At 50.3% G+C, this 23431-nt stretch overlaps 2 protein-coding genes across 4 annotated transcripts; both read right to left on the reverse strand.

The window, feature by feature from the left end:
- Positions 1-554: 554 nt before the first annotated feature.
- Positions 555-9912, reverse strand: SERPINF1 (serpin family F member 1). The gene is made up of 8 exons (XM_053366399.1): positions 9564-9912; positions 6557-6651; positions 5428-5623; positions 5186-5341; positions 4425-4628; positions 4043-4185; positions 1831-2041; positions 555-966 (listed from the first exon to the last, which is right to left on the reverse strand). The coding sequence occupies exons 2-8, from the start codon at positions 6641-6643 to the stop codon at positions 710-712; spliced, it is 1254 nt and encodes a 417-aa protein (XP_053222374.1). The 5' UTR covers positions 6644-6651; positions 9564-9912; the 3' UTR covers positions 555-709.
- A 3230-nt stretch (positions 9913-13142) lies between these two features.
- On the reverse strand, positions 13143-23159 carry SERPINF2 (serpin family F member 2). Of its 3 annotated transcripts, none has more exons than XM_053366396.1 (9): positions 22928-23159; positions 21993-22092; positions 21617-21667; positions 19634-20033; positions 18675-18815; positions 17438-17641; positions 15565-15707; positions 15095-15299; positions 13143-14109 (listed from the first exon to the last, which is right to left on the reverse strand). In XM_053366396.1, exons 2-9 carry the CDS (start codon positions 22068-22070, stop codon positions 13772-13774), a joined length of 1560 nt encoding a protein of 519 aa, XP_053222371.1. In that variant the 5' UTR covers positions 22071-22092; positions 22928-23159; the 3' UTR covers positions 13143-13771. The 3 variants fall into 3 exon arrangements, with proteins under 3 accessions (XP_053222371.1, XP_053222373.1, XP_053222372.1); XM_053366398.1 differs by having other exon boundaries at positions 19634-20009; positions 22928-23158; XM_053366397.1 differs by lacking the exon at positions 22928-23159 and having other exon boundaries at positions 21993-22196.
- Between the last annotated feature and the right edge of the window lie 272 nt (positions 23160-23431).

A 23431-nucleotide genomic window follows, 5' to 3' on the forward strand; every position in this document is an offset into this window, starting at 1 on the left:
CTTTTGGGCCAACAAACCCAGGATGGTCTCCTCTCATAGGCAGGATCCCAGGTGGAGAAGGGTTTTTCCCACTGGGAGATGGCTGGGCTGGACCTTTCCCATGCAAAACATGCTCTCTTCACCACTGAACCAGCAATCCTTTGCCATGAAATTTTCCTCAGTGCATGGAAGGTGGCTGCCATCAAATACATGCTTTGGGAGGGGCAGGTGCATCTGTGTATCGGGGGGGGGGAGTGGGGTCCTCAAGTCACAGGATTGGGAGGTACCTGTTGGTTCATACAGGTGCATACACACAGGGCAGAGCCCCTCCAGAGGTCCAGGCGGGACTGCTGGAAGGCAACCCCCTCCCCCAAAGCGCACACAAGATTCTCTGGATCCCTGGGGAGTAGGGTATTGCCTAGTGGTGAGAACATTGTGTTGGACACTGGGAAAGAAAAACGGGGGACAGAGGTAACTTTTCTCTGCTATCTCTTCCATCCATCTCAATAATTCTGTCTCCCCTGGTATGCTTTCTCTGTCACCAACAAGATAATGAACTACTGAGACCCACACAGTTGTTCTTGGGGCATGTTTATTGCAGCACGTAAGCATAAACAGTTGTGGGGCACAGCAAGAGTGCAACAGGGCAGTCGGGCCCCACCTACCTACCCCCAACCCATTTCCTCCCCGATGACCACAGGCTGTTCTGATGGGTTTTTTGGGGGGGGGTCTAAGCACTCCGAGGGTCCAGAATTTTCCCAATAAAAAGGAGAGTGCCTGTGTCATTGTCCCGAAGCACAAACAGGAAGGGTCTGTCCAGGTGGTAGTCTATGGCGAAGTTCAGGGGTCCGGTCATCTCTGGAGCAGACACAGGGCGTGCGCCGTCTTCTCTGAGCTCAAGGACTACTTTGTGCTGTGCGTGGGTGAGCTTGACAGGCTTCACAGCGATCTTGCTGAAGTCGGGAGTCGAGAAGAGTGCCTGGAGCCCTGTGAGGAAGGAGGATGTCTCATTAGCTGGGGGGAGAACTGGCCAGGGGTGCAGCCAAGCTGCGTCTCCTGGGCTCCTAGCCAAAAAGAAGAGGACAACACTGACAAACTAGGGAGAGTTGGCCAGCAAGGAAGATCGGTGCTGACATGGCTGGACCAAGGCAGTGCATGGGAAAAGAGGAGGCTGCTTTATCCCTAGACCATAAGTCCACTGAGCTCAGCCTGGTCTGGGCAGGACTGGCACTAACGCTCCAGGGTTTCAGGCAGGGAGTCCATCCAGGTATCTGAAGCTGAGACCTTCAGTATGCAGGACGGGGGCTCCACCATAGAGCTGTGGCCCTCAGTGCACAGTCCAGTTGGCTGGAAGTTACATGAGTGATACTAGACCTCTCGCCATCCAGTAAACTAAAAACTGGCACCAAGGGTCACATTGCTTCCTGCAGTTGCCCTATGGCTGCCACAAGTGCAGTTTACTTGTACAGAAGATTAGACGGGTTCACTGGAAGAGTAGAGGAAGCAGCCTTAGACCAAGCCATCTAGCTCAGCAGTGTCTGCACTGACTGGAAGGGAAACAGCCCACCTGGAGACTCCGCAAATTGAACCTGAGGCCCTTCTTCAGGCAAAGCATGTGCCTCTTATCCTGCCCATCCCCAACGTGGACAGAGTCTCTTTGTGTCCATTAGCTTTGGCAACTAGGAATGGCCTTCCATGTTCAAAGGCAGCCAGTGAAAAAATAAGGGAAGGGACGGGGCTTGTAACCTGCAGTGCTTCATCCACCCTGCTGGGTGTGCCTATTTCGCCAAGTGCAGCACTGCACTGACGCTCTCGCCCCACCTCAGCTGCAGAACTGGGCTGGGTACATACGCATTTCCTGGAGTGTGCTGGCAAGGTTCGTCTCAGAGGTCATCTTGAGCTGGGGTAGGCTCAGCACCGCCTGGACGGTCTTCAGCTGCCTGTCTATGTCATGAATGAACTCGGAGGTGAGGCTCTCTTCAATCAGCGTCATGTTTTGGGTCACACTCTGGGGCAGGAAGAACATGACGCTGACACTTCCTGCCAGGGGCAGCTGAGCAATCTAGAAAGGGGAGTCGGAGAAAGTGAAAGGTGCTAGGTGCTGACACTTCAGAGGAGTTCCTCCATCTGTGCTCCTTGCAGGGCTTTGACCCACTCGCTCAGCCCAGGACCCCACCCCCACCAAAGAACGTTGCAGAGTGAGCTGTCTGCCCCACTGTTACAAAGGTAATTAATTTCCCTCTGTTCATGCATGTCTTGGCCATCGTAGATGGCTCGGGAAATGTTGCCACGGCCCAGGGGATCCCGTTTGTTCCCAGCCTGTGGGAAGAAGCTTATGCTCCAGAGGAGGATTTTTGGATGTGTTTGTCACTGGGACTATGGGTGCAGCTCTTTGGGAAGCAAAAGGGGGAGTTGTTGACTGAGCCGGGGCAACAGTCGTAGGCAGGTGGAAACTGGGGTCTTGGGATGTTTAGAAGGCTTGAATCCTGCCTACACACATATACGCACACATATATCCTTGGGCATTTGTGCCTGCAACACTTAAGAACACCCTTCATTCTCTATTGCAGCAGCTGGCTAGGGTCCTACCACTTGAAGAGAGGCACTTTTGAAAATGAAAGAGATGACCCAATCAAAGTTGTTCTCAGTGCATAAGCTGCAGTTTACAATCCCTTCTTTTTCATCCCCAGCTTCCAAGTTTAGCTTGCAAATGTGTTGCAGAAATTGACATACAGTGGTACCTCGGGTTAAGTACTTAATTCGTTCCGGAGGTCCGTACTTAACCTGAAGCTGTTCTTAACCTGAAACACCACTTTAGCTAATGGGGCCTCCTGCTGCCACCACGCAGAGCACAATTTCTGTTCTCATCCTGAAGCAATGTTCTTAACTCGAGGTACTATTTCTGGGCTAGTGGAATCTGTAACCTGAGGTACCACTGTACTTGCAAAATTTGCAATTCTTCATGAACCAAAATAACCCCATCTTATGTAGCCTAGTTCTCCTGGGCTTCAGCCCAAACAAGCAATGGATTGTGCTGCTCTCTGACTTGGGCCTCTGAGAGAAGCCACAGGGTGGGAGGGACGGCTCCAGGTGTGTGAATGAGTTGCCAACCTGCAAGGAACTGGGGAATCTTTGCTGGCCAGTTTTAGCTTATAGCAGGGCAGAGCCACCCATGGAGGCACATCATTGGCACACATTTATATTTCAATAGCATATCCATGCAGAGGTTCAAATCCATCCTCAGGGTTCCATGTGTGATCTTCGGCAGATGGCAATATCTGGCCGCTTCTCAGTGGCAGCGTGGCTAAACAGGAATGGCTTCTTGGGGGGAAGAAGAAGGGGACAAGGGCAAATAACAAATCTGGGCCACTGAAAGTGCATTAATTAATGTTGTCTGTCTTGAGAGACAAAGGAATGTGCCTTCAGAGGCGAAGTCAAACCACCACCAGCACCGAAGTGACTTCCCTGGGGAGCAAGTCTGGACAGTATATGGAGGTCCTGGGCTGCCCAGAAGACAAGATGCCTCTCTCAGCCTCATTTATGTGGCCCAAAGGAAAGCAGAGCAATACGTTTGGCGGCAGGAGTTCCTGGAAGGAGACCTACAAAGCGTCATCCAACTATCTTAAGGATTCCGCTCTGGACTTGTGTAGGGTCGACTCCTGAGCCTTTTCTTCTCCTGAAAATATCCCACAAGGCAGTGGAGGTTTAGGACCAGAATTTTCCTTCTAGATAGACTGCCTTCCCCAGTTGACAAACCCCGCTTGCTCCTCACCTCTCTACGGCACGTGCTGAAACTGCCTTCTTGACCATTGGACCCCCTATTGCTCTCCCCTCCTCTTATCTGCCAGAGCCTGTCTTCACATGCAGGGGAAGTCCCTAACTCAGTGAGGGTTTGAGACGCTTTGGCTACCCTCACCTGATTTAGCTGGCCAAATGAAGCTGTTCCCTTCTTGTCACCAATTTAGTGATGAGAGGGAGCAACTGGTGAAGGAAGGCCTGCCTGCCCTTATACTGTGAAGCAGGCAGGGAGACCCTTTCTGCAGGGTCTGCTCCCTGTACTGACCTTGCAGTTGAGCTCAGAGTCAAAGCCGTACTTGAGGATGGCTTTGGGATCTGACATCATGGGCACTTTCACCGTCCGGCCCTCATCCAGGTGGAAGTCCTGCAGCTTAGTCAGCCTGGTGTCAAACCTGGTGACCCACTGCCCTGTTGTTAGAGAAGGTGAAGAAATGTTATTGAGTTCCTAACTCCCTCCTTCTTCGAAAAGCTTCAGCTGGAACAGGGACTCCCCCTGGGGAGAAGCAGAAGACACAGCCCAGCCTTCACCCTCCTCTGTGATCCTAACCTCAAGGAATTTGAGACACCTCTTGTCACCCCAAGGTGCCCGCCACTGGACCTTACCTTCTCCTTTCCTTGAGCACCTCTCTCGGCATGTCTCCCCTTACCTTTGAAATAGGCTGCCCCAAGGAGCAGGATGCTAATTCCAGCAGGGATCTCGCCAAAGAACCTCGTGACCTTCCCGCCAGTCCGCTGCTGCACCCAGTTGTTGATCTCTTGCAGGTCTGCCCGGGCGTTTCCACTCAGCACTCTGGGGCGGACTCCATAGGCCTTGTCCAGCTCATTCACAAACCCAATTTTCATTTTCAGCCCTAGGGGAGTGGGGAGGGGTGAGACCAGAAAGCTCCCATCCTGCTCAGTACTTGGAGGTGATGTCTTAACAGCCTGTACTCATGCAGCCACAGGTGTGGAGGCAGCCAAAGGTGACCTGGTCCAGCCTACTTGTATAGAGCCACTTGCCCAGAGGCAGCCAATGAAAAAACCCTTCCAGGCACTAAATCTAAAGTAACTTTAGCAGTTCTCAACAGGAACTGTTTTGTAGAAAACAGTGAGAATCGTGCAGAAGGCAGGCGTTAATTCTGCCTTGGGCTTTGAGGCTGGGCCGGTGCTCACTGGCTCCAAACAGCCTGGGCCAAATTGCTCATGAGACTGACGGACTTTTTAATAGAGTGGCTAGGTTAGGCGGCACCTGCTGCCCAAATATCCAATCCTACCAAGGCAAATGGGTACATCCTGCAAGTACGGATGATTTGCTTTGGGGACCAGGAATTGCTGCTTGCTGGACCATGTTCCCCGTGGCCGTCCACTCTGCCTTGGGCTGCCTCTTTGCCATCCCCTGTGACATGGGGAGCAGGGTCACAAGGTTTACTTCTCTCCATGATGAGGCGGAAGACGCTCTTCAGGCCTTTGGAGGGAGCCGCCATGGTGGTCAGGAGCTCCTTGTATGTGCTGTGGATCCCGGCCTTGTCCAGCATGTCGTAGAATAGAGCACGAGAGATTATACCTTCGGTCCGTTCTCCTGCCCCTACGAACCACAAAGAAAAAGGCCTGTGAAATTCGCCTTCCCAGAATGGCTGATGTTAGGAAAGGATGGAACAGAAATGAGCTCACCAAGGGAAATGCCAGAGAGAGCAGTGGCAATGCTGAAGGGGGACAGCAGGACGTTGGCGCTGGGAGCCTGGCTGGATTGCTGGCGGTACAGGTCATAGCCAAAGTTGGAGACGGCAGCTGCTAGCTTGTTGAGAGGGCTCTTGAAAAAGGGGTCGTCCTCCTCCTCCGCTCCCTCTGTGTTGTCGGGTTCAGGATCCTGTGAAAGGCAAAATTTGCTTGCTCAGAACTGTCCTGTCCCTAAGATTCCTTCCATTTGTCTGAATGCCTTAAAGAGAGCCTTCGCTGCCGCCACGCCCTCCAGATGTTTTGGACAAGGGTTGATGAGAGCTGTAGTCTAAAACATCTGGAGGGCATTAGATTAACAGAGGCCGCTGTAGAAACATCCTAGGGACTTCTCTTTTTTTTTTTTAAATGAATTTTTATTAATTTACATCAAAAGGAAAAAAAACATATTAGTTTCACATCAAAATTTCACAACATATTCCTTTTCAGGACTTCCTCCAGCTTATCCGTAAATCATCCGTAGTTATAATTTAAGTTACGCATTTCTTAATTTTGTATTGACATTATTTATATCTGTCTTTCTATTCGCTTTAGACAATATCTCTTAGTCTTTCACAGTGCTTCTTTAAATCCCATTAGCGTTATCTGTCCCTCACTTAGATGTTCCAGATATTCCACAAATTTCCCCCAGTCCTCAATGAACTTTTGGTCTCTTAAGTATCTAATCTTTCCTGTCAATTTATCCAGCTCCGCATAGTCCAACAGCTTCATTCTCCATTCTTCCACAGTCGGTATTTCTTGCTGTTTCCATTTCTGGGCTAGTAACACTCTTGCTGCTGTTACTGCATATTGAAAGAATTTACAATCTTTTCTTTTTATCTCGTTTCCTAATATCCCTAACAGAAAGACTTCTGGTTTCTTTATAAATGTATATTTTAAAATTTTAAAAATCATCCTAGGGACTTCTCAAAGTACAAAAGCGAGAAGGCAGCATATGGTTTTTCATCCCCAGCTTGCCATGGGCTAGGTTATGCAGCCCGTCCCTGCCCCTTTTTGCTAGTTTTTAAACAAAAGGAGACATGCAGAATGCAGTATTTTGGGAGGAGCCCTGAAGCCTCAGACAGACCTGTGGGCTGCTCCTGGTACCAGAGTCCTGGCTTCTGCAGGAGATGGCTAGGAGTCCCAGCCACAGAAGAACCACCAGATGTCGCATGGCGGGGCCTGAAGAGGAAAGAACGAACAAGTTTAACTGCTGTCCCCCTCAGCCTTCTCTCTGGAGCTGGAGCTGCAAATACAGGACAAAACACTGAGGCAGGAACTCATTTCCCAGGACTTTCATTTAAAACAAACCAAGAAAATCTCACTTCCTGTTTCATTAAAGAGAAGACTGCAGTGGGCATTGGCTTTGGTACTTGCTGATGTCTTACTAACTGCCCTGCTCCCATGAGCCAACAGAAGCAATAAAACTACAAGTAATATTTACTATTTCCACCCCCCTTGTGAATATTCCAAGCAAGAAACAATGGAAGAACCACAGCTCAAGTCCAGTGCTTGTCACGGTCCTAAACATGAATCAAAACCTTGAGCTTTTAACTTTGCCCCAGTAGCAAAGCTGAGTATTCCTCAGGAAAGACTTCCCTATAACTTCTAATAATTTGTGCAGTAACTCCAGACCAGCAATTCCTTGGACTGCCACAGGCACCTCTTTCCCCCATCGTGAGTCCTTCATTTTTTTTTATATATAATTTTTATTAAAGAATTTTTTTATAACCACAAAAACATTACAATACAATACAATAAACACAACAAACAAACAAACAAAAACAAAAACAAGTACAATTTCAGATCTTATTTTCTTATACCTTTCTTCTCCGACTTCCTCATGCCTCCCTTTTCTGTATTCCAATTTCTAATCAATTATTCAGCAAATCTTCCCTTATTTTAAATTTAATTTAGTCTTCCTTATTCTCCTTATCTTATCCATTACTAATAGTAACCATTTATTTTCTAGTCCAACATCATTCTAGCTTTCATTAATTTTGTAATATTTCTTTAAATAGTCCTTAAATTTTTTCCATTCTTCTTCCGCTGCTTCTCTTCCCTGGTTTCGGATTCTGCTCGTCATTTCTGCCAGGCCCATGTAGTCAATCACCTTCATCTGCCATTCTTCCAGAGTGGGTAGCTCTTGTGTCTTCCAGTACTTCGCAATAAGTATTCTTGCTGCTGTTCCCCATCGTGAGTCCTTCAGTCCTACAAATGGACCGGGGGAGGGGAAGCAGACCTCTGGTTTTGCAGAATTCTGGCATGAATTCATCACTTGTGTTTGCAGGGGACAGACTTAGATAATGCCGCATCCAGTCCAAAGGGTAGCCTGTAACCCCAGCAGACGCCCAAGCCATGTCCCTGAAAGCTGGCGCCACAAGGGCTATGTGGAAATAGTAGTTAGGTCTTTAAAAGGCTACAATTAAAGGGAAGGCAGCCAAATCACCAGGATGGCACAAAAGTTTCAAATTACTGCAGATCTAGAGTGGTCATGTCTCAAGCATGCTTTTCTCCCCACTTGTGATTCCCAGCAACTGGTATGGAGAGGCATTTACTATTTCCAATAGTGGAGGCAGAACACAGCCATTGTGGCCAGCAGACATCGATAGCCCTCTCCTCTGTGAATTTCTCTAATCCTCTTTTAAAGCCATCCAGCTTCATGGCCATCCCTGCCTCCTGCAAGAGCGAGTTCCACAGAGAGGGTTTTCTTTCCTCTGCTCTGAATCTTCCAACATTCAGCCTAAGCCTCAAGTTCTAGTCTTATGAGAGAGAGAAACTTCTCTCTATCCATTTTCTCCACACCAGGCTTGGTTTTAGACACCTCTATCCGGTCTCTTCTTAGCTGCCTTTCCCAAACGTTGCCCTTTCCTGAACCTTTTCCAGCTCTCCAATATCCCTTTCTAGTTTGTTTGACGGACTACTGTATTTTAATATTATGTTGGAAGCCGCCCAGAGTGGCTGGGGAAACGCAGCTATATGGGCGCGGTATAAATAAATTGTTGTTGTTATGAAGCAACCAGAACTGGACACGTATTCCAAATGCAGCCACACCATAGATTTTTATAATGGCATTATGTCATTGGCAGTTTTATTCTCAGTCCCTTCCCTAATTGTGCGAGGTGACCAGAGAAGAACTAGAGAGAGAGAGAGATGTGTGTGTGTGTGTGTGTGTGTGTGTGTGTGTGTGATGCCTTATTTAGATGCAAATGGCTATTGGCATGGTGGTCGTAACCCCATTCCATACTGGGGAAGAGGGCCTCAAAAGGGAGATGATCATGCTCCAGCTTGATCACCATTGCCAGGCTGAGAATTTCCACATTTGCCAAAAACCTATGCTGAAACTCTGCTTGCTTGCTTGAGTGGGCCTAGACATCTGGATCCCATTAGCACAAAACTTAAGCACACAGCCAAAATGAGAAAAATAAGAGCTACTACTTTAGCCAACATTGGGTGGTTCCTGGGACAGGGTGGTCCACCCCCCACCCCCTTTGTACGTTGCTTCTATGAAGGAGAAGAATCTAGACTCTGAACCTCTCCCCCCCACACACACCAGAGGCACCTGAGGCAAGAGAAAAGGAGCTGTCAGGCGAGGTGGTGGGTGATCTCTGCCATCTGCAAGTCTGAAATAAAAAGGCAGGTTTCTTTCTGAAAGGTGGACTGAGGCTTTGTTCTCTCAGGGTGGAATTTTTGCAGCTGTCAGAGGATCTGCCATTAGCACCCTGGCGCCCTGGGTAGGGTTTACAAAAACAGTCCTATTCTTACAAAATCTCACACTGGGACCTTCTTTCTCCAAGTGAAAAAATGGAGGCGTTGCCTGGCTCTTAACTGATGCTGCCTCCTGGGCAGAACCAGTGGAGCTGATGGTGCTTTCTCTTAAACTCTCATTTGGTTTCTGTTGCAGAGACAAAGTAAAGACGGAAGAGGGTGAAAAAATGGACATTGCTCCCATGTCCCCCACCCCAATATGACCTTTTTTTCCTTTTGACTTTTGCCGTCCTGTTGCGCTGTGCTCTACGCCCCAAAGGAAAGTAGCCTTACACCCATCCACACCCCTGGGCAGCTGGAATAAGCTCCTCTGAGCACCTCCTTACCTCAGGCTCCTGTCCTCCACTGCAGTCCTTCTTGACCAGGCTGTGTGTGAGTGGAGCTTCACATCTGCCTGGGCTGCTGCTGCTGTAGCTGCCAGCCCACAGGCTATCCCAGCCCAGCCATCAGCAGGCTTCAAGTTACAGCTCCCCTCTTAAAGCAGCCTCCTTTTGTTTTCCACACTGCATGGACAGCTGTGCTGCAAGGCAGAGCATAAGAGCCTGGCTGCTGGATCAGGGAGGCGTGAGAGACCCATCTAGTCCAGCATCCTTTCTAGGACCCGAGTACAAGAACACTCTCCCCTTCTATGGGGTCAGCATAATCACCATTGGCCAGTAGCCATTGACGACACCCCTGCTCCATGAAGCTTGGCCCAGGCTGGAAAAGGGGAGCTTAGCAGAGCCAAGATCATCTTGCCAGCAGACAAGTCCTGGGATTGGAGGTGTGCTGCTAGCATGAGATGGGGTGGAGTCTTAATTACCCACCCTGCACACACATAACATGCTTTGTGGGTGCACACTCTTGTATTTATTCAAATGCTGGGACAGATTAATAATTAACCAACCAAGTTTAATTTCTTCATAACCCAGATGCTAGACTGCTAAACACTTTTCTTACATTCTGCTACTTTGGCAAAGTTTCTCATCCTTAACCCTGCAAAGATTGGCTTGAAAGTGTGGGCAAAACCTGATGATGGCAGAGAGACGAAAGGGCTCAGCAGGAGTCCTGGTTCTCATTGGTCAGGGCTTTGCTCAGTTATTTGCTTCTGCCCAAGGAAATTCTGTTGTGGCAATAGGTAAAGGACCCCTGGACAATTAAGTCCAGTCAAAGGCGACTATGGGGTGTGGTGCTCATCTTGCTTTTCAAGCCGAGGGAGCCAGCGTTTGTCCACAGACAGCTTTCCGAGTCATGTGGCCAGCATGACTAAACCACTTCTGGCACAATGGAACCCCGTGGCAGAAGCCAGAGCGCATGGAAACACCGTTTACCTTCCTGCCACAGCGGTACCTATTTATCTACTTGCACTAGTGTGCTTTTGAACTGCTAGGTTGGCAGGAGCTGTGACAGAGCAATGGGAGTTCACCCCGTTGTGCGGATTCGAACCGCCAACCTTCTGATCAGCAAGCCCAAGGGGCTCAGTGGTTTAGACCACAGCGTCAACCGCATCCCCTTTACCTTAACCTTTGTGGCAATAGCCTAAGCTTGAGAATTTGTCCTCTGGGTGCCACAGTCCCTGGCTAGCATAGTGCAGTGTTTTGCTTGTTCAGCAGTGGGATTCTAAAATGAGGAAAGAGCATCTTATGCCATAAACTGCCAAGCCAGTCTGAAGACTTGGATGATACCTTCCTAGAGCAGACTGCCACACATTCAAAAAGGAGACATATCGTAGTCATGGAAGATTTCAACTACCCCAATATCTGTAGGAACTCAAACTCTGCCAAGAACATAAGGTCCAACAAATTCCTCAGTTGCCTCTCTTGACAGTGACACCATCACCCTGAAGGTGAAAGAAGCAACAATGGGATCATCTGTCTTGGACCCGACCCTCACCAATGGAGGAACTGATCAACCTTGGGAGGAAGTGATCATGTCCTCTTGGGTTTCATGATACAGAGGCAAGGGAAAGCGGAGTGTAGACAGACATGCACTCTGGACTTTAAGACGGCCAATTTCAAAAAGCTTAAGGAACTACTGGGTGAGATCCCATGAACAGAAATACTCAAAGAGAAGATGGATGGGAGTTTCTTAAAGGTGAAATATTGAAGGCCCATGTAACTACTGACCAGTCAGCTTGATGTGGATACCAGGAAATGTCCTACATCAGATAATTAAGTCTATGAGCACTTAGAAAAGGATGCTGTGACTACTAAGACCCAGCATGGGTTTCTCATGCCAGACAAATCTCATTTCTTTTTTTGATAGTTATAAGCTTGGTGGATCAGGGGAATGTTGTGGACATAGTGTATCTTGATTTCCGAAAGACTTTTGACAAAGTACCCCATGATACTCTTACAGAGAAGCTAGTAAAATGTGGATTGGACAAAGTAACTGTTAAGTGGTTTTGTTGTAGGTGATTGGCTGAATCCAAGGAGTGCTCACTAAGGGTTCCTCATCATCCTGGAATAAAGTGACCAGTGGGGTGCCACAGGGTTCTGTCCTGGGCCTGTTGTTGTTCAACATTATTTATAAACAACTTGGATGAAGAAATTGAGGGGGTGCTCATCAAGTTAGCAGAAGACAACAAACTGGGAGGGGGTAGCTAATGCCACAGAATACAGAATTGGAATTCAAGATGACCTTAACAGATTGGAGACCTGGGCCCAAACTAGTAAAATGAATTTCAAAAGGGACAAATGCCAGGTTATAAACTTAGGAAGGAAGAACCAGCTGCATAAATGTAAGATTGGGAACACCTGGCTAGCCAGTAGTACATGTGAAAAGGATCTAGGGGTCTTAGTAGACCTCAAGCTGAACATGAGTCCACAGTGTGATACAGCAGGGGAAAAAGCTAATGCTATTCTAGGCTGCAGCAACAGAAGTCTAGTGTCCAGATCAAGGGAAGTAATAGTACCGCTCTAGTCTGCCTGGATTGGACCACACCTGGAATACTGTGTCCAGTTCTGGGTGCCACAATTTTAAAATGCCATTGGTAAGCTGCAATGTGTGCAGAGGAGGGCAACAAAGATGATCAAGGGTCTGGAAACCAATCCTTATGAGGACTGGTTGAGGGAGTTGGGTATGTTTAGCCTGGAAAAGAGGAGACTGAGAGGAGATATGAGAGCCATCTCCAGATATCTGAAGGACTGTCACATGGAAGATGCAAGCAAGCTTGTTTTCTCCTGCTGAGGAGGTTAGGACCCAAGGGAATGGATTCAAATGACAAGAAATGAGATTCTGGCTCAACAGTAGGAAGACCTTTCAGACAGTAAGAGCTGTTTGACATTAGAACAGTCTCCCTCAGGATGGTGGACTCTGCTTCACTGGAGGTTTTTACGCCGAGGTTGGATGGCCATTTGTCAGGGATTCTTTAGCCATGATTCCTGCATTGCAGGGGTTGGACTAGATGACCCTGGGGTTCCCTTCCAACTCTACAGTTCTATGGAAAGAAGGTTTGAGCATCTGGAGGGGAGCAGTTTGCTGGTCCCAGGTGTGCAATATGGGGAGTCAGTCTAATTGATTCCGGAGTGCAGCCAGAAGCACATACCAACTTTCAGTTCCGCATTGTGGCAGCTTGTGCAGCTGCTTTAAATAAGGAGCTGGGAATACAGAACTGGGAAGTCTTAACCAACCTCAGTCTCATCCCCCCCCTCCATGAGTCACTGGAGATCCCCAAGCAATTCTCTCCCCATACCCAACAGCCTCCTTGTCTATCAAGGCAATTGGCATTCACATTCATATTCTCTCTCACACTTGCTCTGTTGCTACAGCAATGTAAGTGTAAAACAGCCCAAGTGGGATTTTGCACAGAAAGGGCAGGGGCACTTTACACAAACCCAACAAGCGAAGAGAACAAAGACTCCAATGCCCTTCTTGAGAACAGGGTTCGAAGTGCAGTCAGTCACACACATTAGTGGCAACAGGCATTAGGATACCAGCAGGTTTATTTTCCTAGCAATTCCCCACACTCTTTTTTTTTTCTTGAGTTGTGCAGCACTATGCAGTCTATTCTGTTGCATTTTTGTGGCCACCTGAAAGGAAAAGTTATGGTCTGGATATATTGTGGGGCTGCAATACTGAAGAGAAGCTGGCGCCAAGATGGGAAGTGAGCCCGTAAACTCCCCAGGGCCTGGGCTGCTGCTGGTGGTTCTTGTATTCTCTGCATCCTTTTATTTCACGGCACTCACAGCTCATTCATATCTGTGGCGCTTCAGATTCCTCAGCCAGTGTCCCTGCAGAACATAGAACCAGAGGAGGAGGTGCAACCTTGTGACCTTTTGCTCAGCTTTAATTCTAGGGCCAAAGGCCTGCAGGTCAGGGTGCAGGATCCCATCCGCAAGGGCCATTGAGAAGAAGATGAGTCAACAGGGCCATATTTTATAGCTTGCAGGACTGGGTACAGGATGGCAACCCCCATCAGCAGCCAGTTAGGTGAAAGGGTGGCTTTTTGTTTTGTTTTCTGGACATTTGGGGAGAGGCTGCTGAAAAAAACCCTGACTGGCCACAACACACTTGCCCTCCTGGGTTTCCTGCATCCTGGAGGCCTCTGAGGCATTCAGGGCTTCTCTTGGTCCGTGGAGCACGGAAAGAGCTTTCCATCATCTCCCACAGCACAGTCACTCGTCTTCCTCTCCTGAGGGGCACTGGGGTTGGGGTTCCGGATGGTGCCCAGGAAGAGAGGGATGCCGGTGGTGTCCTCTTGGATGATGAAGAGGAAGGGCTGGTTGAGGTTGAAAACAGAGAGGGAGCGGAACATGGAGACACTGGTGGCGGCTGATGCCTCTACCCCGTCCTCAGAAAGCTCCAGGGCGGCTCTGTGCTGGACACTGGAGACCACGAGGGGACCCTCTGTTATGGGGTGGAAATTTGGGGCAGAGAACAGCTCACCAAGGCCTGCAAAGAAAGAGAGGGGAGTGAAGGCAGTACCAAGGGGGAAGCTGCAGGCTTCTCTAGAGAAAGCAGCCGTCAGTCAGGATGGTGCTGGTGCAGAACATCAGCAGCGTTTGTGACCCAAGACTATTCTCAGGGCTGTGTATATTTGGGGGGGTGAGGAGAATTTCCCCCCACCCACAGCCTGAATTCTGCCACTGCATTAAAATTGTTAAAAGGGAGTGCCTGTATGTTTTACTAAGGAGACAGAATTTCTGCTGCTTCCAAGACTAGCTTGAAACAGAACCTGGACTTCTGGAGCGGAAGAGTAGGAAAAAGTCACACACGTTTAATCCATGAGTGAAAAAGAAAACTGCTGCCAGTGTCTTGCTTGCAATACCAGAGCAGCCCATTTTGCAACATTAAGCCTCCATCTGGAAGCATCTGAAGAGCCACTGTGGAGGAAGCAGAGGGAAACAAGGACACAAACATCCCCTCGCCAACATGCCCTGCTAAGGGTCTGAAAGCTCTTTCCAACCTCCGCCTGGTGAGGACTCCAGAGAATATCAGAAGCTGCCTGCGCCCATTTCAACAGACAAGTCTTCAGATGTTGTGTGTCTGAGGCCACAGGAGCACAAGGCAGGGACTGTATTTAACACAGGGATCTGCCTTGCTTGCCCAGCTATCCTCGCACAGAGCATGTCAGGAGTGCGGAACCTGTAGGACGGCAGACTCCACCATCCTTGACAGCTGGCCTTGCTGGCTGCTGGGGCTGCCGGGAGGTGAAGCCCCCCAACTCTGGTCTGTGCCAACTGGCAGCCGTGGCTTCTCCAGGGCTTGGGGCAGGGGGACAGAACCTGGGACCTTCTGCATGCAAAGCAGGAGTTATGAACCGTGGCCCATCAAGCTGTTTGAAATAAGGCAGCAAGGTGGCTGAGAGTATCCAAAACCGTCCTGTAAAGGCGAACAGTGAAGCAGGCTGGCCCCCTCCCTCCCGCCCTCCTCTTACCCAACTGACGGAGGGCTTGCTCTAGGTTCAGGTGGTGCTGCAGGTGCAGTTTGGGCATCTTCACCATGGTGGGCCTCTCCTTGGGGAAGTGGCTTTGGAAGTTGGCCTGGCTGAGATCGGAGAGCAGCCGAGAGAAGTTCTGCTCAGGGTGGTTTGGAAGGATGGCCACAAAGCTCGTGTTGCCCTTGAAGGGGAACCTGGCCACCTGGGAGAGAAGCACAGGGAAGAGTCAGCAGGGGCAGCCCAATAGAACATTATTTGTGGAAGCGAAAGGGCAACTGCCAGGAGCAGAGGAGAGGAGAATCAATGGTACGGCTTTTGCCTTGAGCCCTCCTCTCGTGTGCTCCAGGGGCAGGAGAAAGGCCCATGCCCACCCCACGAGGGAAGGCAAGGAGGCCAACGCTCTCCCAAGCACTTTGACCTGATGCCAGACCCTTTGGCAGCGTCAACAACAAAAGTTCCCACCCCACCTGGACATCCTGGGCCTCCAGGTTGAACCAGCTGAGAGGGTAGACCCGAGCCCGCATCATCTCCACGGAGACGGTGAATTCATCATCCAGGTAGAATGTGTCAGGCTCAGTCAGAAGGGGATCAAACTTGGTCTTCCAAAACCCTGCCCAAAAGAGGGAATAAAAAATGGGTTGAGGAGAGGAAAGGCAGTGTCTGGAAACCAAGCTCCCTGGAGTCCTGTCTCCAGTTCTGGGCACTGCAGTTTAAGGAGGATATTGACAAGCTGGAAGGTGGGCAGAGGGGGGCGACTGAAATAATGAGGGTTCTGGAAAACAACCCTTATGAGGAATGGTTGAGGGAGCTGGGCATGTTTAGCCTGTATGATAGGAGACTAAAAGGTGCCATGATAGTCATATTCAAATAACTGAAGGGCTGTCACAGGGAAGATAGAGAAAGAGCTTATTTTCTGCTGCTCCAGAGGGTGGGACCTGAGCCAATGGATCAAATTGCAAGAACTAATGATTAGGAAGAACTTTCTGATGGCTTGACAGTGGAGTGGGAGGTGACAGACTCTTCTTCCCTGGAGGTTTCTCAGCAGAGGTTGGATGGCCACTTGTCAGGGATACCTTAATTGTGATTCCTGCATTGTTTCCGAGCACAATTCAAAGTGTTGGTGCTGACCTTTAAAGCCTCGGCGCAGTATACCTGAAGGAGCATCTCCATTCCCATCGTTCTGCCCAGACACTGAAGTCCAGCGCCGAGGGCCTTCTGGCGGTTCCCTCACTGCAAGAAGCCAAGTTACAGGGAACCAGGCAGAGGGCCTTCTCGGTAGTGGCACCCGCCCTGTGGAACACCCTCCCACCAGATGTCAAAGAGAAAAGCAACTGCCAGAATTTTAGAAGACATCTGAAGGCAGCACTGTTTTTTGTTGTTCTTGTTTAGTCATTCAGTCCTGTCCGCCTCTTCGTGACCCCCTGGACCAGAGCACGCCAGGCACTCCTGTCTTCCACTGCCTCCTGCAGTTTGGTCAAACTCATGCTGGTCGCTTCGAGAACACTGTCCTCTCGTCCTCTGTCGTCCCCTTCTCCTTGTGCCATCCATCTTTCCCAACATCAGGGTCTTTTCCAGGGAGTCTTCTCTTCTCATGAGGTGGCCAAAGCCTCAGCTTCAGGATCGGTCCTTCCAGTGAGCACTCAGGGCTGATTTCCTTCAGAATGGAGAGGTTTGATCTTCTTGCAGTCCATGGGACTCTCAAGAGTCTCCTCCAGCACCAGAATTCAAAAGCATCCATTCTTCGGTGATCAGCCTTCTTTATGGTCCAGCTTTCACTTCCATACACCACTACTGGGAAAACCATAGCTTTTACTATATGGACCTTTGTTGGCCAAGGTGATGTCTCTACTGCAGTGCTGTTTAGGGAAGTTTTAATGTTTAACAGAGTATTGTATTTTAATATTCTGTTGGAAGCCACCCAGAGTGGCTGGGGAAACCCAGCCAGATGGGAGGGGTATAAATAAAATAATAATAATAATAATAATAATAATAATAATAATAAAAATAATAATAAAATTATTATTATTATTATTATTATTATTATTATTATTATTATTATTATTACAACTACTACTACTACAGGGGGTTGGACTAGATGACACTCAGGCTCCCTCCCAACTGTGATTCTATGACAATCTTGCTTTTCTTGTAGGTGGTAAAAACTACAGTCCATAAAATCACAACAATATTAAGTTATTAGGATGGATTAAAACGGGGGAAACAGAGGCCTTGTTCACACAGTTACTTCTTGGGCTGCTGCAATAACTTAAAGGGTGACTGCTCTGCTGGCTGTCCCAGCAAGTCCGGGGGCTGGGGGTGGGGAGGAGCAGCCGAGCTCACCTCGGAAGTGCACGGCATTGAGCAGCAGCATCACGACACTGGCCGGCAGCTCCGTCAGCATGGTCGGGATCTGGCCATGGGTCGCGTCTTCCACCCAGGTGTTGATGGCCGCCAGGTCTGCCTCGCTGTTCCCAGAGAGGGTGGCTGGCTTGGCCCCGTAGAACGTCTCTGAGTCCTCCAGGAACTGCTCTTTCACTGGGAATCCTGCAAAAGTACTTGATGTGAGGCAGTCAGGAGTTTCAGCCCTCCCCCTAAGACTGGGGTAAGCCTGCTAGGATTCTCCCCAACCCCTTTTTGGGCCAGGGGACTGCTGCTCCTGTGTGGATTTCCCTCCTCCCCTGCACTCGAGGTCCTCGGGATTCAAACTTATTTGTGAATAGCAGCTGCTGGGGTGCGGATTCTTGGGACAGAGAGGGGTGCTGACCCCTCCCAGTGCTGTTATCCTAATGAAAACTGCTACCACCCATCCAACCAATGCTGTTTGCACCATTCACATTATGATGCTTTGCTACTGGTGCAGGGAGATGGATGGTGGTGACATTAGTTGGGGAAATTATATGGGCAAAAGGGTTAAGAAAAAACACTACTATTCCTCTCCAGTCCCAATACAGATTCTCCCCCTGCCCCATCCCTCAATATCTGCTATCCATTAAAGGTTTAGTAGAGGTTCGCCTGAACCCTTATATCCTCAGCTCAGTCATTGAGATCACTCACAGGAGTGTCACTGGTTGTTCCCCGAGTTGGTGAGGCTCGTTTGATAACAACAGACCAAGCTTTTAGTGTCATTAGTCATGTCCTGTGGAACTCTCTACCACTGGAGATTCAGTGGCACCTTCTATGCCAGCTTTTAAATGCCTGCTAAAAACCTTTATATTCTGCCAGCTATATTATTATTGTTATTGTTATTTTGTTATACCTTGCCTTTTTCCCTGACAAGCCTACACAGGCAGTTAAGAATACATCTCCCACAATGGTCTACTGATGTTTGTTTTTAATTCTTTGGCTTTTAACCTGTTTTTAACTTTTTATGATTTTACTTTCTGTTTTTATATTGGTAGGAACTATTGTGATACATTTTTTTTAATGATACAGCGGCATACAAATATTTTTTAATAAGTAAAATAAGGAGAGAAATTCAAGCCACACCATGTGGAAACGCCCGCTCTTCCCTCTCACGCCCAAAGGGCAGGCTCACTCGACTTCTCCTGTTCCACACTTGCCTGCCCACACCTCTCACCTTTCTGTAGGTAAAGCCGGGCCGCGATGCTGAGCGTCTGGCTGAGGTGCTGGGAGATGGTGCGCAGAGCCTGGTGTGGGCAGGGCACAGACTCCACGTGCAGAGCCTTCAGCAGCTGCTCCTCGGTCCGGTTGGCTGCGCCTGAAAGGGAAACCAGATTAACAGCAACACAGTTAACGCTCAGCTAACCTGGGAACGTGGTAACCTGACCCTTCAGATGCAGCAGCACCGAGCGTGTGAGCATGGCAGTCGGGCATGGAAGCCCTCTTGCTTGCATTGGGCCACTGTGCTCCAAAGCGCTTGTCACATCAGCCAGGAGTGAGAGAGCTGCCGCTGTAGGCCCCATGTTAAAGCAGGAGAGGGCTGAAGACCTTTCATCACACAAGCAGGAAGAGGGAGGCTTCCATGCTTAGCACTCTGTTATCCTTCAGTAACAGAGCACCAGCGTTGCAGGCAGAAGGTCTCTGGTGCAGCCCCAATGGCTGGGAAAGACTTCCTGCCTGAGACCCTGGAGAGCCACAGCTGACAGTGTGGAAAACACCACACGAGATAGACTGCTGGTCAGACCCTGTACAAGACAGTGTCTTCTGCTCCTACTCTTCCCATCTCCATTGCAGAAATTCTCAGACTGTGCAGCCAACAAGGCTGCTCATGTGCTGGAAGAAATTCCGTTAAGTGGAGTCCAGAGCACTCAGTGGCTGGCAGGCTGCTTTGCTTTCACCCCTGCTGGGCATTTCTCCTGCCATTCATTCAGAGAGATGACAGGATTGCCTCTCCTCGGAAGAGGCTGCCCCATGCACATAGGAGCCGTCCTTACTTGGAGGGAGAGCAGCATCTCACCTTTTCCACATCCTAAAAGCAAAACCCTTCATTGCTCTTAACCACGAAAAGCACCTTTGCTTTTGAGTTCAGAAGAAGTCAACAAACAGGCTGTCTTTGAGGGATTTGGGAATACTGACCTAGAGCCAAGTGAGCCAGCGCCAGGCTGAGGCTGAGGGGAGAGAAGAAGAGGTTGCCTTTACTGTTTTCCAGTTCCACCTGCCGCAGGAGGTTAGCACCCAGCTTCATCACAGCCTCGGCCACCCCGTGCGTCTTCTCCAGAGGGATGTCCCTGTCGCAGCTTCTTCCATGGTCCTCCTCCTCTGCCTCAGAAGAGCTCTGGGGCTCTCCCAGCACCGCGGCTGAAACCTCCTCTGCCAGGCTTGGATCAGAGGGTGGCAGCATGGTGCCAAGGAGGCTCTCCGGGGTCTCGGATGCAGGTGGTTGCACCTCCGCCTCAGGCAAAGCAACCTCCGGCAGCAATGCTTCTTTCACCAATCCATCTGCTTCATCGGCCTGTGAATAAATGGGCCCTAGGAGCTGAAGGTGGGGAGGAAAGAATGGGCAGGTAAGTCTGGGAGGGAAGGAGACATCTGGGTAGCTGAGGGGCAGAGGATGGGCTGGGCAGGCAAGAGGGACCAGGCTCACCCCCTAAAGAAAGAAGCACCTTGTTTCCACACTGGGTAAAAGCTGGCAAGTTCTCTGCTCGTCAGGAGACCAGGGAGCTGCTGCCAGTCAGAGCAGGCAGTGCTGGACTGCATGGACACAGAGACTGGCCTGATAGATGGTAGTTTTCCTAAGCATAAGAAAGGCCTTGCTGGATCAGACTAAAGGGGCCCCATCTGGTCCAGCCTCCTGTCCTCACAGTGGCATCTGAATGCCCCAAGAGAAGCTCACAGGCAGGCCCTGAGGTGCAACAGCAGGACTCTCCCCCTTGTGATTCCCAGCAGCTGGTATTCAGAGACGGAACACATAAATGAATGAGAGCTAGCCTAAGCATTCCTTAAACCCTCATAAGGCAGCATACAGAAAAATAAAAGCAACACACAACATCACATTTCAGCAAAAAAACAATCACTTAAAAGCAGCATAGGCCTGGAAAAAAACCCTGAAAGAAGTTTCAGCATCAGTGGCACTGTCAGGTCCTCTAAGACAGAGCTTGTGCCTTTCCAGGTGTCTCTGAACTGCAACTCCTATCTTCATGGGAGTTCTAGTTCAGCAGAATCTGAAGGGCCAGCGATTGGTTCTCTACACCTGCTTTGGGAGAAAGCCGCCTGAATTGAGTGGGTTTGCAAGGCCCTTTTTAAAAGCTTCTTCTGGCAGGGAGTTCTCATGACAGTGTGGGGTCTCCGCTGAGGAAATCCTGCATGCGCTTGATTATTTTACCTTTAATAGTACTTCTCAGCAATTTACCTGGAAGAGACGCCAAGCCTGTAACTTCCTGAATCCCTTTGTAAATATTGGTGTTGCGCTGGCTGCTTTCCAGTCCTCTGGGACCAAGGACACTCTTAGGAACGGTACATATTTTTGTTAGAAGATCAGTTTCACATTTGAGTTCCTTAAGAGCTCTTAGGCAATACCATCCAGATTATCCAGCGCCGCCTGCCATCTCCTCTCCTGCTTGCCTCTGCTCCCAAAACTCCCTTTCTCGAAAATGTCATTCCAGGCTGAGAGCTCTGCCCTACATCTCCCACAGTGATTCATCCTCTCGACCATCTCCTTTTGCACAGCTTTGGCTCCCTGGTTGTCCAGAGGCCCAGCTTCCAGAAGATGCCCCCCAGCACCCAACAAAACCAAGCCCTTCTTCCTGACAGCCACGTGCCCAAGTCCTTCTGTGGGGAACCTTTTAGAGAAAGCTGCCTCAACAGGTCCTGTCTTTGAACCTTCTTCTTGCCAGCCTAAATTCAGCTTCCGGGACTGGCTACGTTTGCTCACGCCATTGGTGTTGGCCTCCATATATGATTAAAATGTGGTGGCGACCCAGGACCAGAACCATCACGCAGCAATGCTACCCGCCTTGCTTTCCATTCCCAAGTCCCGAATTCGACACAGTATTTGCCTTTTAATTAAAAATAAACAAATCTTTTTAAAAAAGAGAAGCTGTGAGATTCATCTCCCCTTACCTGGAGAATGTTCCTCTGCCCGTCATCTTCAAAGGCATGGGCAATTGAGACCTAAAATAATAGAATCTTAGGGTTGGAAGGGACCCCCCAGCAAGGGTCTTGTAGGCAACTCCCTGCAATGCAAGAGCCACAGCTAAAAACCCCTGGCATCTGGCCACCCAGCCTCCTGATTAAAGACCTCCACCACCTTCCCAAGGCGAGGGGGTTTGTTCCACAGGAAGCTCCCCCCCCACTTGGGAGACCAGCAGCACAGCCCAGGGGCCAGCCCCCCACTTCATGGTCCCCACGCCCTCTCCTGCCCCTGCCTGTCTCCCTCGGCTGGGCTCTTCTGCCCCGGTCGGAGAGGAGGAGCTGGCCGGACCGTGGCCGGACTTACCCCGTGGTGCGTCGCGCGCAGAGCAGGCAGGCCGGCCAGCAGGAGCAGCAGCAGCAGAGGCCAGGGCGGGGCAGCCATCTTTCGACGGAGGGGTGGAAATCTGCCGGAGATGGGCGGATAAGTGATGCCTAGGGTGGCTTCGGGGTCCTGTCCCCCCTTCAAGACAGACCCGAGAGACGGAGAGGGACTCACAGCCTCCCCGGCCGCTTTCCCTTCGGCTCACCCCCTGCCTGCCCCCCAAAAGGAGGTCCCCACGGCAAGCCCCCCTTCCAGTCACCATCCTCTTCTAGACTGAGGGTTGTATATATTTAAATTCCACCCCGCGTCCCTTGGAGTTAGGACTTTGGTGGCTGGCGGTCGTTGCTTTTTGCAACAAAGCTCTTCAGGGACTCGCCCGGCTCCTTAAGGCTTCCTGGGCGCAAGTTTGGGAGGGAAGGAGGCTGAGCTCCCCCCCCCAGCTGCAGGCCGAGAGAAAGGGCAGGGGGGGTGCTGGCAGCTCCAGCTGGTGCCTGAGGGCATGTGCTCTTTCCCTTCCACGGCCACAGAAGCCACAGGTGGCGCAGTGAGTCAGTCTCGGACCTCGGGAGAGACCCGGGTTCAGATCCCGCAGCTCAGCCATGAAGCTCCCCCGGGGTGTGAGCCTGGGGGCCAGTCGCTCCTGCCTCTCGGCCTGGCCTGCCTCGTAGGGTTGTCGTGGGGATTAAATGAGGGGGATAATTGCACATGCCGCCTTGAGCAACTTGGTGGGATATGAAATGCAAGTAAATTAAATTAATAAAAACCAGGAAAGCAGAGCCAGGACATTCCCCCAAAGCCCCGCTTAGCAAAGCAGCCTCTCTCTCTCTCTCTTCACTCGGAGGAACCCAAACTGCCCATTGCGCAAGGACTCCAAGCTCCGGCTCTCCTCCCCCCCCATCTCAAGCCCCCCATCTCACGTTGGTCCTGCACGGGGCTCTTCCTTGCGCCTGTCTCCTGCCGCCGCCACCACCACTGCCAGCTTCGTGGAGGGGGGGGGCGATTTTGCAGAAGTGGCCCCCAAGTTTCGCCAGGGAGCAGCTGCTGCAGGAGCAACGCCTACTCGTGGAATCTCTCCCCCTTCCTCGCTACTTCACCACCCTCCGTGGGCAAATATTGACTTTTTCTGCATCTGGTTAAACATTTCTCCGGGAACTGTGTGGCGGCGTAGGAAGGGACCTGAGCAACAGGACCGAACCGCCTCCCCGCCTCCAGGGCTGCTGCCCGACCTGTGTTTGGGGTGGGCTAGAACGGGGTCCCTTTGCACCCCGAGCCCAGCTGCAGCCTCCGTGCAGAGGCGAGCAACGCGGCCCCCTCAGCCGGGACCACCGAGCCCTCAAGCAGCCACCAGCTGGATCCTGGCCAAAGCATAGGCACCTGGGGAGGGGGCAGCAAGGAAGGGAAAGACGACTCTCGAAACTCTG

The sequence above is a fragment of the Podarcis raffonei genome, chromosome 15 (genome assembly GCF_027172205.1).
Source record: "Podarcis raffonei isolate rPodRaf1 chromosome 15, rPodRaf1.pri, whole genome shotgun sequence".
Classification (NCBI taxonomy): Eukaryota; Metazoa; Chordata; class Lepidosauria; order Squamata; family Lacertidae; genus Podarcis; species Podarcis raffonei.

Bases quoted from the DNA above. Each gene is read 5' to 3' on its own strand.
- SERPINF1 (XM_053366399.1), bottom strand. From the start codon at position 6,643: ATGCGACATCTGGTGGTTCTTCTGTGGCTGGGACTCCTAGCCATCTCC. The intron at 4,186-4,424 runs GTAAGGGGAGAC...CTCTAACAACAG, and splicing joins TGGGGCAGCCTATTTCAAAG to GGCAGTGGGTCACCAGGTTT. The intron at 2,042-4,042 runs GTCAGTACAGGG...TCCCCTTTCTAG, and splicing joins ACTCTGAGCTCAACTGCAAG to ATTGCTCAGCTGCCCCTGGC.
- SERPINF2 (XM_053366396.1), bottom strand. From the start codon at position 22,070: ATGGCTGCCCCGCCCTGGCCTCTGCTGCTGCTGCTCCTGCTGGCCGGC. The intron at 18,816-19,633 runs GTCAGTATTCCC...TTTCCCTTTCAG, and splicing joins GCTGGCTCACTTGGCTCTAG to GCGCAGCCAACCGGACCGAG. The intron at 15,708-17,437 runs GTGAGCTCGGCT...TCTTTTGGGCAG, and splicing joins CAATGCCGTGCACTTCCGAG to GGTTTTGGAAGACCAAGTTT.